A 13,572-nucleotide genomic window follows, 5' to 3' on the forward strand; every position below is an offset into this window, starting at 1 on the left:
CGGAGCACAGGGTAGAAGGCAGGGACTGGTGAAAGGTGGGGCAAAATGGATAGTCTGCACGGCCATGCAGAGAAGTTTGAGCTTGACTGTGTACACATAGCCCGACTACCTTTCCCCGTATGTTTACTAGTGAAGGGCATTTTTCTAAAGTAGGACACTCACTGCGCATTCACAGACGTGGGCAGGCCTAGCCAGATGGCCCCCAGGAGGCAGATGGGAATTGATCCTTGCTACAGGCCCACTCGGCCTCTGAGGTTCTGTGGGGCATACACTGATGCCTCCTGTCCAGTCTTGGAGCTAAGCAACAGGGTCTGGGGATGCTGTTGTGTTCAATGTCGGGGGCACAGAGGTCCAAGACCAAAGTGCCCACACATTTTTTTTACTTTATTATTATTTTTAATAAACTTATTTTTTATTGGTGTTCAATTTGTCAACATACAGAATAACACCCAGTGCTCATCCCGTCAAGTGCCCCCCTCAGTGCCCGTCACCCAGTCACCCCCAGCCCCCACCCACCTCCCCTTCCACCACCCCTAGTTCGTTTCCCAGAGTTAGGAGTCTTCCATGTTCTGTCTCCCTTTCTGATATTTCCCACTTATTTTTTCTCTTTTCCCCTTTATTCCCTTTCACTATTTTTTATATTCCCCAAATGAATGAGACCATATAATTTTTGTCCTTCTCCGACTGACTTATTTCACTCAGCATAATACCCTCCAGTTCCATCCACGTCGAAGCAAATGGTGGGTATTTGTCGTTTCTAATGGCTGAGGAATATTCCATTGTATACATAGACCACATCTTCTTTATCCATTCATCTTTCGATGGACACCGAGGCTCCTTCCACAGTTTGGCTACTGTGGACATGGCTGCTAGAAACATCGGGGTGCTCCACATGGCGGTGGCAATTTTTCTGGTGTCTGTTGACATAGATTTTAAGAGCAGGAAGCAACTTTAATTGGACTTGAGTTTCCTGTGTCTAAAACAACAGTTCCAAATAATAATAAATAAATAAAATAAAATAAAATAAAATAAAATAAAATAAAATAAAATAAAATAAAACAACAGTTCCTTCCCCGTACATCTAGAGAGAAACCTACACGTGCTGAGGGGAAGGACATCTGGCAAGCTAGAAGGAAGACTGACCTCTCCATAGAGCTTGGCTGCTGTTAGGGTTTAGGTTAGAATGGAGAGGTGGCTCCCCAGACATAATCTGCACCTCAGAAGAGCTGCAAGGGAAGTCGTGGATCTTCCTGATGGGCTCACTCCTCACCAGAGAAATGGTCCAAAAATACCTTTAGTGGGAAGGTGAAGAGTAAGCGACACGGCCCCTTATCTGTGTCTGCTGGTCTCTGTCAGGGGTTGGGGCTGGGTCCTCTGAGCTAGCTTGGTTGTTCTGGGTGCTTGGGCTGGGCCCTCAGGGCAGCCTTTCTGTTTAGACCAGGCCATCGTGGTGGCTGAGATTCGGTGGTGCTTTGTGGGTAGAAATATTGGGAGGGAATGGGATGAAGGAGACAAAGGGGTGGGGTAGGCATTGGTGGGAAAAGGACGAAAGGGAAATGCAGGCATTGGCAATAGTTTAAGGTCAGTAGGAGCTCAATAAATGTGTGCTACATTTAACCACAGACTTGCTCTGTGATAACCAGGCTTTTCCACACAGGAAGAGAGACAGAGGAAGCTATTTAACTTAAATCTGCTTGCCCTGTGACTTTTGCTTACTGAGTCCCCTGTCTCTTGACTCCTTGAACCTCCTGAAATGGTGTACCCTTGCCTGCTGTGATTATATTACCTAGTCTCTTCTTGGGCTTGTTTCTGAGGCCTGAAATCCACCATTAGAGATTTATTTATTTTTTATAAGTTATTATTATAGAGTGCCTCCCCTCATGATCATGCAAATACCTTTCTTTGAGTGAAAAAAAAAGCACTACTATCATCTGGAAATGAAGAAAGGGAGCTGATACTTGGTGGATATTACCACGTTCTTTAAATCTGATAACAAAAATTGAACACCAATTAAGAATTAATTTATTAAAAAAATAGAAGAGGTTTCTAGGAAAAAAATAAATCTGATAACAATTAATCCCTAGAGAGCTCTTAAGATGTGTTTCAAAGATGAGGAAAATGAAAATTAAAAGGGTTAAGTGTCTTGCCTGGGGCCCAAGAGAGCTTGAGTGGTCAGATCTGGGCCCTTTAGCTCACCTGACAGGCTTCCAACTGAAGACCAAGGAGATCGAGCCGTGGGCAAAAGCGAAGAGGCCCACAATCAGAAAGGTTTTAGGGCAGGCAGACCTATTATGGTCACTCCTGGTTCTGCAGACTAACCAGGGAATTTTGTGTTTGACCTGTTTTTTCTCCTCCTCCCAAGATTAAAACAAAACCACAGAAAAAGCCTAAGTGGAGACAAATGGGGTATAATCAAGGTCTCGGCTACTCTGAGAATTCAAGCCCTCTAGCCCCAGCGGGTCAGCCATTGTGGGTCCTGGTCTTCTTGGCAGTCACTTGCTTCCAAGCCTGTTGGATGAGAGTCATTTCATGAGACATCCAAGACCCTGCCCACTTCTGACCTAAATGCTAGCGAATGGAATAAGAGGGCGGGTCCTCCCATCACCCCACACCAGGGCTCACATGTTCATACTTGCGCGGAGAGCAGGGTGTCCTAACTCCAGGCAGAGATGTGCCAGCAGAAGGCAGTTGGCTGAACCCAAAAATGATGATACATGTGGGTTAACTATATTGATGAAACTGTATATGAGAAAACTCAGTCCCAGGCTGGCTCTGGAAAGGGAGGAACAAAGGAAGGGCTGTCCTCTGGTTCCGGGGTCCGATCTCAGGTGCAGGGGGCCCGTGTGACCAGAGAAAGGAAAGCACACAGGCAAGAGCCCTGGATCTGAGCTCTGTACTTACTTTTTGTAGAACTTTGAGGAAGTTGCTCTCTGGACTTGTCATGGGGACAATGGGAATAATAACTCGTCAGCTTCAAAGCAGAGTCCAGACCCAATGCCCTTGGGTGCTCTTATGGTTTTAAGACTAGACTAGGGTTCTGCTGGTGATGGATGTTTGTACACAAATAAGCCTGGATGTTCCTTTTAAGAAGAGAAGAAAAAGCAGGGGTAGAGGATCCTGGGAAAATGTGCTCAGGGTCTGTAGCTAGGTCAGGTCTGCTTTGAATTAGTAATGGTGGCACATTCTTTCTCACCAGCAAGTGGAGCTCTGGAAACATGCTCTCGGTCATGGGCTCCGTGGCTGTTGGGTGCCCATTACGGCGTGAATGGGGTGGGGGGAAGAGTTGACATAGCGGTGCAGGGGGAGGTGGGCCATTCCCTAGTAAAATAGTCAGTAGGGGGAAAGCAGAGAAAAAAGAAAGATGAGGGGATTTTTTTTCTCTCCAGGCAAAGTTTGTAAGCTCCCATAACTCTAGCAATTTTTCAATTTAAAATCAAAGCCTGCAGTGACATTTAATGTGCCACAGTGTTTGCCAACTGCTGGAGGCTGGCCAGCCTCATTACTGCCCGCCAAGCCTTGGATACTTTTCAATGGGCAGGCTTGGCTGCTCTGTAAATGTCATGGTGAAAACCAAGATCCTGGGCCCCGAAAAATACTGGAGTCCTCAAACACCGGATAGGCAGGGCTGGTAAAACCAGAACCTTCCCCAGGGTCCAAGAAGCCCTTTGTGTCAGGAATCCTCAGCAGATATTTATTAGAGACCTCGCTGACAACCCTTCGCTCTCAGAAGAAAACAGGATGGAGTGATAACTGGGAGCTAGTACCAGGAAGAGGTAATAAATAACTGGGTCTGGCCACAGGTGGCAAGAGGAAAACCAAAATAAGGTGAAACTCAAGTGGATCTGTGACCCGTTTATCCCATAAGACTGCTGGTGAGATCATTTCTGGGGACACATTTACTAGCTGAGGGATAGAGCTGAACTGGGCCTTACTAGGAAGACCATAGGGGCCTCTATCCTGTGGGTGAGCTCGGGAGCTCCTGTTAGCATCCCTCCCTGGGGGGAGCACAGCAGTGATTCTCAAGCTTGAGCATCTCCTGGAGATTCAGGAGGTCTGGGGTGGGGACCAAGAATTGCCATTGCCAACAAGTTCCCAGGTGATGCTATGATTCAGGCCAGGGACCTCACTTGCAGGAAACATGGATTCTCTAGGGAGGGGGGAATAGGAGGCCCTGTTTGCGGCTATATATGCACCTCGATTCTTCTTCGAGCAGGGCTTGAACTCACAGCGCTGAGATCAGGACCTGAGCTGAAATCAAGGGTCAGACGTTCAACCAACTGAGCCACCCAGGTGCCCTTCGATGCTTTTCTGAACACCAATTGACAGATCATGCATCCAATCAATAAAAATGACGAAAAGGACTCAGGACAGTGTTCTCAGCACTTTACGTGGACTTGTTTGAAAGTTGTCCCAATTATGAGGCAGCTAGTTATATTATCCCCATTTAACAGTTGAGGAAACTGAGGCTCACTGAAAAGTAACTTGGCCCAATTTAGCAGATATTGAATGGCTGAACTGGGATTCAAACCCAGACAATCCAGCTGTCCCCTGGGAGTCCAGGCCCACCATTCTGGGTTCTCATTCTCTTACAAAAGGCACACAAGAGCCCGGGTGGCTCAGTGGTTTAGCACCACCTTTGGCCCAGGGTGTGATCCTGGAGTCCCAGGATCAAGTCCCATGTCAGGCTCCCTGCGTGAGGCCTGCTTCTCCCTCTGCCTGTGTCTCTGCCTCTCTCTCTGTGTCTCTCATGCATAAGTAAAATCTTTTAAAAATAAATAAATAAATAAAAATAAGGCACACAAATACACACACACATAACTGATTGAAGCCCCATTCCATGTCTGGCGGTCTTAAAAGGCAACCAATTCCTACATCCACCGTATCTCTAAGATGCCGGGGGTTTGTTTAAGTCTTTTGCTTTGATTTCTCAGTCTCATAGAATTCTTTCTACATCTTGCCTGACCTCCAGTCCATGTCAACCTCACATGGAATGTGGCCCTTACGCCCAAAGTCCTCCCCTCTGCTGCCAAAGTGTTCCTGACTCAAGACAGTGAAATTAAAGATCGGGGTGGGGTGGGGGTGGGGCTACTGTTCTGCACAGCAAAATCATTTTTTAATGTATCACAAAAGAAATCTGGTAAAGGGGAGAGGCAAAGCTCAGGAGACTGATAAGATGGAAAAGAGAGAGACACCCCGGTGGCTCAGTGGTTGAGCGTCTGCCTTTGGCTCCGGTCGTGATCCCAGGGCCCTGGGATGGAGTCCCATATTGGATTCCTCCTTGCAAGGAGCCTGCTTCTTCCTCTGCCTGTGTCTCTGCTTCTCTCTTTGTGCCTGCCATGAATAAATAAATAAAATATTTTTTTAAAAGATGAAAAAGAGAAAATGTCCCTTTATCTACAATTGAATCTTGAGTTTTGTTTCACTGAAGTAACCACTGTTAATAATTTCAGGTGGCATGGAAACACAAATTTAATATGAAGCATTCCCTTTCTTTAAAAAAAAATCCTTTAGTGCCCACCACCCCCTTCCTAGGCCCCGCTCCCTGCCCTTTTTTCCCTTTGGTCTCTGTCTCTCCTGCCTTGCTGGGCCTTCTTACCTCCATCTCTGCGTTTGCCCCCAGCAATCGGGACACCTCTCTTGTTTGTGTATAGGCAAGGTAACTTGGGCTCTCTGTCTCTCCCTCCTCCTCCAACTACACCTTGCCCTGCCCCTAAGTTTTCACCACCAAGACACCCAGCCAGGCATTTGCTAAACAAAAGACAGTTCATTCTTTCTAGTTTATCTTCTCTTTAACAATCCATCCCTGCCCCTCCTCTCTCACATACTTTCCCACCCACCTCTCTCCACCCTGCCCATGTCATGACCACATGGTATCAGCACTCAAAGAGCTTATAGTCTAGTAATGGGCACAGATGAGGTAAAAAAAAAAATCCCAACCGAGTGTCCTAAGTGCAAAAAGAGGAATGCACAAGACTTAAAGAAGCAAAAGAGGCAGTAGTCTACTCCCCTTTTCTCTTAGACTCATGATGATGAGAAGAAGGAGAAGGAGGAGGATGAAGAGCCAACAGGGTTTGTGTCAGGCCCTCTGTCAGGCCTGTTTGGCTGTATTATATAGCCAATATATATATATATATATATATATATATATATATTGGTTATATGCCGAGTTTGGCAGAGAACCTCTTGATGACAAGCACTCAGGACACATGAGCAGTTACTATGTCCTCAACATGCTTGGAAGGAGGGATTACTCTCCATAGTTTACAAATGAGGACGCTGAGCAGGGAAGGCTAAGTAACTTGCCCTGCTAGAGCCAACACTGCAATCCAGGCTCCCATCCAAAGTTTACACTCTTCACCAACGCTTTGGTGGGCCCTCTTTCCCTTCTTGACCCCATGTGGCTTCAGCCCTTGGATGCTTAGGATGGTGCCAGCCTTCTTAGGCCTGGGGGCTCAGGGGACCCCTCTGCCACACCGTGCACCCTGCACTCCGAGAGGCAGACGTGATGGTTTGTTTCTATAAATGCTAAGTCGAATCACATGATATTGCCAACATTTCATCTTTGGGAGCTTATAGAAATGGCAATTTCATATGGTTCAACTCAAAGCAAGGAACCAGATGAATTTTGGGTGACCCTGCTCCCTTGGCTCTGTTATTTCAGAGGCAAGTTCTGAAACAGACAGTTCTAATACCTTCCTGCCAGGAAGGTATTATTTAGATCAAGAGATAGAAAAGAGAGAGAGCACCTTGGCAATTGCTTTTCTCCCAGGGAACCAGACCAAGTGCCTCAGCGCGAGTAGCTTAGGCAAGCCCCTTTCTCATCTCTGGTTCCTGGTGGCCCCCAAAGCTGTGGCATCTGTGGTGGATCCCATTCAGTGAAAGATTCTGATCCCACCTCTGTCTCCTTTTCACAGTTCTGACACAGTGTCCAGACTCAAGGATAGCATCAAGCACTCTAAAATTCTTTTTACCGAGATCCTTAAAGCTCTTGAGGTCAGTAGGGTTTCCTGAACAGTTAGGACTGGTTGTGAGACGAAATGAAAGTATCTGCCTGTAGAGAAATTTTCCACATATGAACCATGAACTCCCATATCCTACTTTTGTCCAGACTCGGACTTCCCCAGAATTGGTCAGACATTCCCCCAGTGGCCTCAGCAGCAAACCCAAAATTCTACTTCTGTCTCCCTCCATCTTCCCTTTCCTCTCTTCACCTTCTCAGTCAGTTGTCTTGATAAGTTGATTATAAGTAACGTTATCACTTACTCATTGTCTCCCATTTCTACCACAGCAAGCTGGCATCTCTCTCTGCCTCTGGCTTGTAACCACCCTGGCCAGATCAGTTTTATGACCTCTTTGTCACTAAAACCAAGGGCCATTTCTTTTTCTTCTCTTACTTGAACTCTATCCAGTAATTGGCATTGTCCACCACACTCTTATTTTTTTTTTTTTTATTTTGCGGATGCTTAATGCCTATGCCCAGTCCATTTAAGGAAATGTTGGTCACCCTCGGGGTCCTAGACAAGACTGTACTCGTCTCACTTTTACCTTCCCTCCAAGGATGAAACAAACACTCCTGTGGCATCCACCCATGGCCTCTTCAGGTGTCGACTCCTAATTCACTACCTGTAGCCCAGTTGTCAATCCTGATCTTTAGTCCATATACCCTACCACCTGTAGGGCATCCCTACTTTGCTGGATCCCAAATCTCAAACCCAGTATATTAAAGCTGACACGAGAACCCCAGCCCGTTAAGTCCCACACACATGGTGGCACTGTCCAGTGGTGCCCAAACCAGAAACCTGAGAGAAACCCTTGCTTCTTTTCTCTTTTATCCTCTATAACCAATCAGTCCTCAAATCCTGTAATTCTGTCTCATAACCTCTCACCACATCTTCACTAAGTGGATTTTGCTCTTTCTTGCCCTTTATCAGACCATTCTTCATAGTGGAACAAGCATGGTCTTTCTCTTCAGGGGCTCCTCATCACACTTGGGGTAGTGCCCTGACTCCTGAGCTTGGCCGATAAGGCCATGCATGATTTGGTCACTTCTTACCTTCTGCCTCTCATTACACTCATTTGCCTCCTGAATGCTCTTAGGTGCTCTTATCTCCTCAATTTCACATTATTTATTTCTTCGCTGTAGCTCATTACCTTAGACTTACCCTTAGGAGTTGAGATACTTCTTCTCAAGTCTTTCTTGGGGCCCAAGTGTATATAAAATGTCCTACCTACAAAATCCCCTGGCACTCAACACTTATTCCTAGTAGAACATTTATCTCACTCTATGGGGGGACACAAGTAAAGACAGTGTGAGTTCTAGGGTGAAGAAGGGCATAAGAAGGGCCTTTTCTTGTTCTTTGTTGCCAGGGCATGGACATAGTGCCCTGCACACACTGGGATGCTTACTTTACATCTGTTGAATGAATGAATGAACTAACAAAGAACTCAGCAAGTGTTAGAGTCTGTGTTCTCTTCTTACTTCCGCAAAGCTATTTGCTGCTTCTGCAAGCTTTATTTTTTTTTCCTGCAATTTTAATGAGTACTTAAGGCATGCCGAATATTTCTCTCATTTTATTTAACCCTCACAATCTCTGTGAGGTCAGGATTAGCCCCATTCTATATTTCATGCTCAGATGAGAAGTGATCTGCTCAAGGTAAGAGAGTCAAAAGATCTGGGTTAGGGCTCTATCCTTAAGTCCAGGGCCCTTTCCATCTTGATTTTGGGGTCAAACATCAGTATGCTTTGATTCTGCCCACTTCTGTCTTTTAGTCATTCCTGGCCTGGTATCTGTTTCCTCCAGTCAGGGGTCATTTTCAAATTCAAGAAGATCTGAGGGTATGGAAGAGATATCCTTTCCGAAAACGATTCAGTGGCTGCTCTGGAGAGTAGAGATTTGGTGTCAGAGAAGGTCAAGGGTTGAGGAAACAAGAGTTTGTAAACTTATATTACCCATTTGAGTAGCAATGAATTTATTAAACTGAAAAAGCCCTTACCCCTGAGCATAGTATCTTGTACTTTTGCACGTATAACGGGGTGATATATGAGTGATGGTTATTCCCAAAAGAGGAAGGAGCCAGCATATAATGAATAGTCACTATGGGTCAGGAACTGGTTTTATCTTCTTGAAATCCTATAAAGTAGGTATTTTGCCTGCATGAGAACAATTCTGACAGAAGAAGTCACACAGATTATATACATTTAGTAAGTGGCTGAACTTGTTTCAAAATCAGAGCTGTCTGGCTCCCAGGCACTTTGCATCATGAGGCAGACAGTGGATTCTGGAGGCACACTGCCTGTGCTCAAATTTGGTTCTATGACTTTACTAGGATGTGTGACTTTGCGAAGCCACTTAATCTCTCCAGACTTCAGAGTTTTCATTTCTTAAATGTGGATCATAATACTTCTTACAGCGTTGTGGTGAGAACTAAACAAGGTGATGTCTGTAAAGCATATTCCTATACGCATTAAATGTGATATATCAGCTACCAGCATCTTCATCACCATTGCCACTACCATTACCTTCGGTCCTTCTACTTACCAATAAGGTAGATTCTCCTGGGTCACGATATAAATGGGTACTCAGAGAATTCTTCTTGAAGACTTGAGCAATCTTTGAAATTTGACAATTGGTCAAGGATGTTGGGTGCAAGACTCAAAAACACATGCCAGCAGGGATTGAAAGTATAGTTGAAAAACAACAAAGTAGATCACAGCTATGTGATGGGCAAAAAAATCAGATGGTTAGCCGGGAGTGCCACCATAGGAATTGTCCTACAGAATAGGGTTAATGTTTTCAGGGGGAGATAGTAGCTCAACTAGGCATGTTTGGGCATTCTACCTAGGAGCTGCCAAAAACATATTTAAATTGACTTGATAAGATTTATAGTAATATTTAAAGTACACATCATGTAATAACTAATGTTTTGTGAGCTCTTGCTAAATGTCTCAGAGAATTCTGTGCTAAGCACTTTGTTATCTTATTTAATCTTTGCAACAACCTGATGCAGTGGACATTTTTATTATTTTGATTTTACAGATGAGGCAACTAGGGCTCACAGTTAAATGTCAAGTATGGTCAGCGTTGTCCAACAAGCAGAAGAGAAAGCTGGCATTAGAACCCAAGTGAGGCTGTCTCCAGAGTCCATATTCTTTCTTAACTATCATCACGTACACCCTCTCACCCCCTCACACTGGGGTTTCTTACTAATCTCAGCTTCAGGTGCCTAATTTTGTGGAGGACCTCAGGAGCCCGTCTTTATTTGTGTATAGACTCTATCTCCCTGAGGCAGATTCTCCAAAGCAGAAGGGAAGAGAAGAGCATTCTTTTTTTTCTTTTTATTATTTTATTAAAGAGAAGAGCATTCTTAGATGGAGATATGCCCCCTGAGAATTGAAGTCAGGTTCTGATCTTTATCTTTGCATGGGGGAACATCTTCCCACTTGAAATCATAGAAGAGCTGGCTTACAAGCTCCTTTAAGGAAGCCAGGCCAGACTCCTCCTTGTGCAGCTTCATTTCTCTAAGGAGAAATAGATTTAATAGTAGCATCTAGAATTTATTTTAAGCCTTGTTCTAAGAACCAATTAAGACTTCCACTTTGCCTTGAACTAATTCTAGTATGCTTATATATATATTTTTAATTAAAACCTAGAGTGTTCTCAACTAAGATGTCTCGGCAGGATTTTTGCCCAAAATCTTTCTTTTTTTGACAAAAGATTGTGACTTTCCAGCATCCTTTTCTTTCAGATTTTGAGTATTTCATACACATGGTAAAAAGGACTCTTCACACTGATTTGAACTAATGCACAAGATAACATAACTTACTGCTAAGGTCTTAGTTTTCCTGGTGCTGACTTTCTAAGAAGGAGAGTTCTGAGAGTTTTTTCAAATCAGAACTTAGGGAACCAAGATTTGAGGAAGGGCTTTACTTAATACTTTCTGATTCAAGAGGTACTTTGGAAGATTTAACTTTTTTAGGTTAACAGAGAGAGAGCAAGACGAAGTATCTTGGTTTTTTTCCAGGACACACAATCACTGCACGTCTTGGTCAGGGAGAAAATTGTGGCTGGGTTTCTCACCCATCAGCTGGGTTCATGTTTTTGTATGTGCTGCAGGAAGAGTGAGGCGCAGAGGGAAAGGCGGTGTTGGTTTCAATCCTTCCAAAGAGATGAATTCACAGGAAGAATTCATAAGTAATGTAAGTGGAGGTAATCTTGGAGTCTTTGAAGAATGGCTTAAATCAAGAGGAATTGCTGGACACAACTAGCAGTGTCTGGAGCCTGGGTGCTAATTCCGAGATCTGAGAACTGTTTCCCCCCAATCTTCCTTCTCTCCTTTTATTTGCTATTGTTTATTGGGTTTTTATCATCCATCAGACATTTTGCTAAGCCCTTTATGTACATTATTTAATTTTCACATAAGTTGATGAGAGAAGTATGATTGTTATCTCCAGGTGGCCAACAAGGAAATCAAGGCTTGTAAAGATTAAATGACTTGCCCCATATCTGGCAGAGGGAAAAGTAGAGCCAGAACTCAACCATAGGTTTCCCTGGCTCGAGACCTCGACCTCTCCACCACCATGTCATTGCTTCTTCACTAAATGTTTTCTGTTCTTTGTTCCCAGGGACAGGATGAGAACTTCAGTCAATGTGGTGGGGGACTCTTTTGGGGCTGGGATTGTCTATCACCTCTCCAAGTCTGAGCTGGATACTATTGACTCCCAGCATCGAGTGCATGAAGATATTGAAATGACCAAGACTCAGTCCATTTATGATGATGTGAAGAACCATAGGGAAAGCAACTCTAATCAATGTGTCTATGCCGCACACAACTCTGTCATAGTAGATGAGTGCAAGGTACCTTTCCCATTCATGGATATTGAGACTTGTATATAATAGTGCATGCTCAATTTCCTAAGACAAGCACAAAAAGCCCTGCATGTATTATTGTTACATTTATTTTTCTGAAGAATCATGTAACCCAAGCTTCTATGAGTCTTAGGTCATCTAACTCTGTGTCTAATGTGGCAGGAAATCATCAAGTCTAACAGTGAAAGAGCCAATCAGTTGCTTGGTTCATCCATGTGATGTAAAACAATCATTCTGATCCCCCCACTCAACCACTCCACAAATTTGGTGTTTTCTTGAACGTTTTGCTGAAGAATTTGTGGTTTCTAAGGCTTTGCTGGATTTCCAACATTCTATTCCCTGAGCGAAACACCAAGAGAAATACCCAGAATTGCTTGACTTATGTAGCATAGGTATTCCTTCTTGCTGTGCATTACATATTGGTCAAAGATGTGCCCACACAACCTTGCACAACTATCTTTCTCGTAATTATTTTTGTGGGAAGGTGAGTTTTGAACTGGCAGTCAATTTGTTCCAAGAATGGGGAAACTATTTCAAGTAAAGGATAACTATCCTTCAGGACAATTGTCCATAGATACTACATTGCACACAGTGGCAGCACCATCTTTCCTAAAGCATGGATGTTCTGGACTCTTCTCCAAGCTGCTGGGTGCTAAGTCTTCAAGCTTGATGGGCTCTGTCTAGACTTCATTGTAACTAACTTGACAATGTCAAAGACAGGATGTCATGACCAGAGTGAAGCAAACTTGGAGAAACCCTGGGAGGTGAGCAGAGCCAGCTCTGGGGGTTGGGTTACAAAAATGGTTCCAGGTACCAACTGGGGGCAATCTATACCCAATACAGATTTATGATACTTTTTTGAATCCTGTTGACAAGATCTCATTTAATAGTTAACTTCTTCCTGGGTTACTTCTGGGTCATTCCAAATATACACCATGACTTCTGCCAGACAATTAAGGGTGACATAGAAGTGGTTCTCTTTATTGGACTGTAACATAGGTCCAGCAGTCTAATGGACCAGCAACAGTGTTTTGCTCATCCCCTCTGTATCAGGTATATGTGTGGGTGAACGAAGGCTCTGGTACAAACTAAGGAGGGACTCACCCATCAAGAGACAACTGCAAAAATGAATTGGCTCAGTGAAAATGTCTCAAATTATTAGAAATTCAGATGTACCTAAAGCACATGTTCCATTCTGGGAAGTTAGTGATTCACATCTAAATGAATGTGCTGATTATTCCCCATCAAACTGTTAGTTTGGGTCAACAAGAGTCAACATTCCCTGGAATGGCTTTATGCTCTATTTAACAAGTATTTATTGTGTGCCTTGTGGGATTTAGTTGAGTATCGCCATCTCATTCCTATGACCTCTTATATTTTGATCATTCATCCAATGTTTATCGAGTGCCCATTATCCGCAAAGCCCTGAAAATGAGCATGGGAGGACAGCAAAATGAATGTATAATTTTGTAGTAAAGATAAGGCTTAAACTTCCTTCTGGTCCATTCTCAGCCTCACTGTTTTAAAAACCAAGATGGGAGACATCAGTGCTTCCTCCTTGCTTTTCCATTTCCCAGGTGGTTGGAGGAGAGACAGAAGGGATGGATGAGGGAGTGGAGTCTCAGCTTCCTTGAACCCAGCTAGAAAAAGAAATGCTAAAAAAGCTGCTGTCCTGGCCACTTTTGAAATACAGGCCCCAGTATTC

At 44.0% G+C, this 13,572-nt stretch overlaps 1 protein-coding gene across 13 annotated transcripts in view; it reads left to right on the top strand.

Annotated features, from left to right (window-relative positions):
- Positions 1–13,572, top strand: part of SLC1A2 (solute carrier family 1 member 2) — a 151,437-nt gene that overhangs the window by 126,962 nt on the left and 10,903 nt on the right. For 11 of the 13 annotated variants that reach the window (XM_055300792.1, XM_055300798.1, XM_055300791.1 and 8 more), the window contains one exon: positions 11,624–11,855. The exons of 1 other annotated variant lie outside the window; for it this stretch is intronic. In XM_055300792.1, the coding sequence (XP_055156767.1) occupies positions 11,624–11,855 (232 nt within the window). Of the gene's footprint in view, positions 1–11,114; positions 11,198–11,623; positions 11,856–13,572 lie in introns of those variants that run through there. One more of the 13 variants, XM_055300799.1, reaches the window with a different exon arrangement.

Source organism: Nyctereutes procyonoides, unplaced genomic scaffold (assembly GCF_905146905.1).
Source record: "Nyctereutes procyonoides isolate TBG_1078 unplaced genomic scaffold, NYPRO_anot_genome, whole genome shotgun sequence".
In the NCBI taxonomy this organism is placed as follows: Eukaryota; Metazoa; Chordata; class Mammalia; order Carnivora; family Canidae; genus Nyctereutes; species Nyctereutes procyonoides.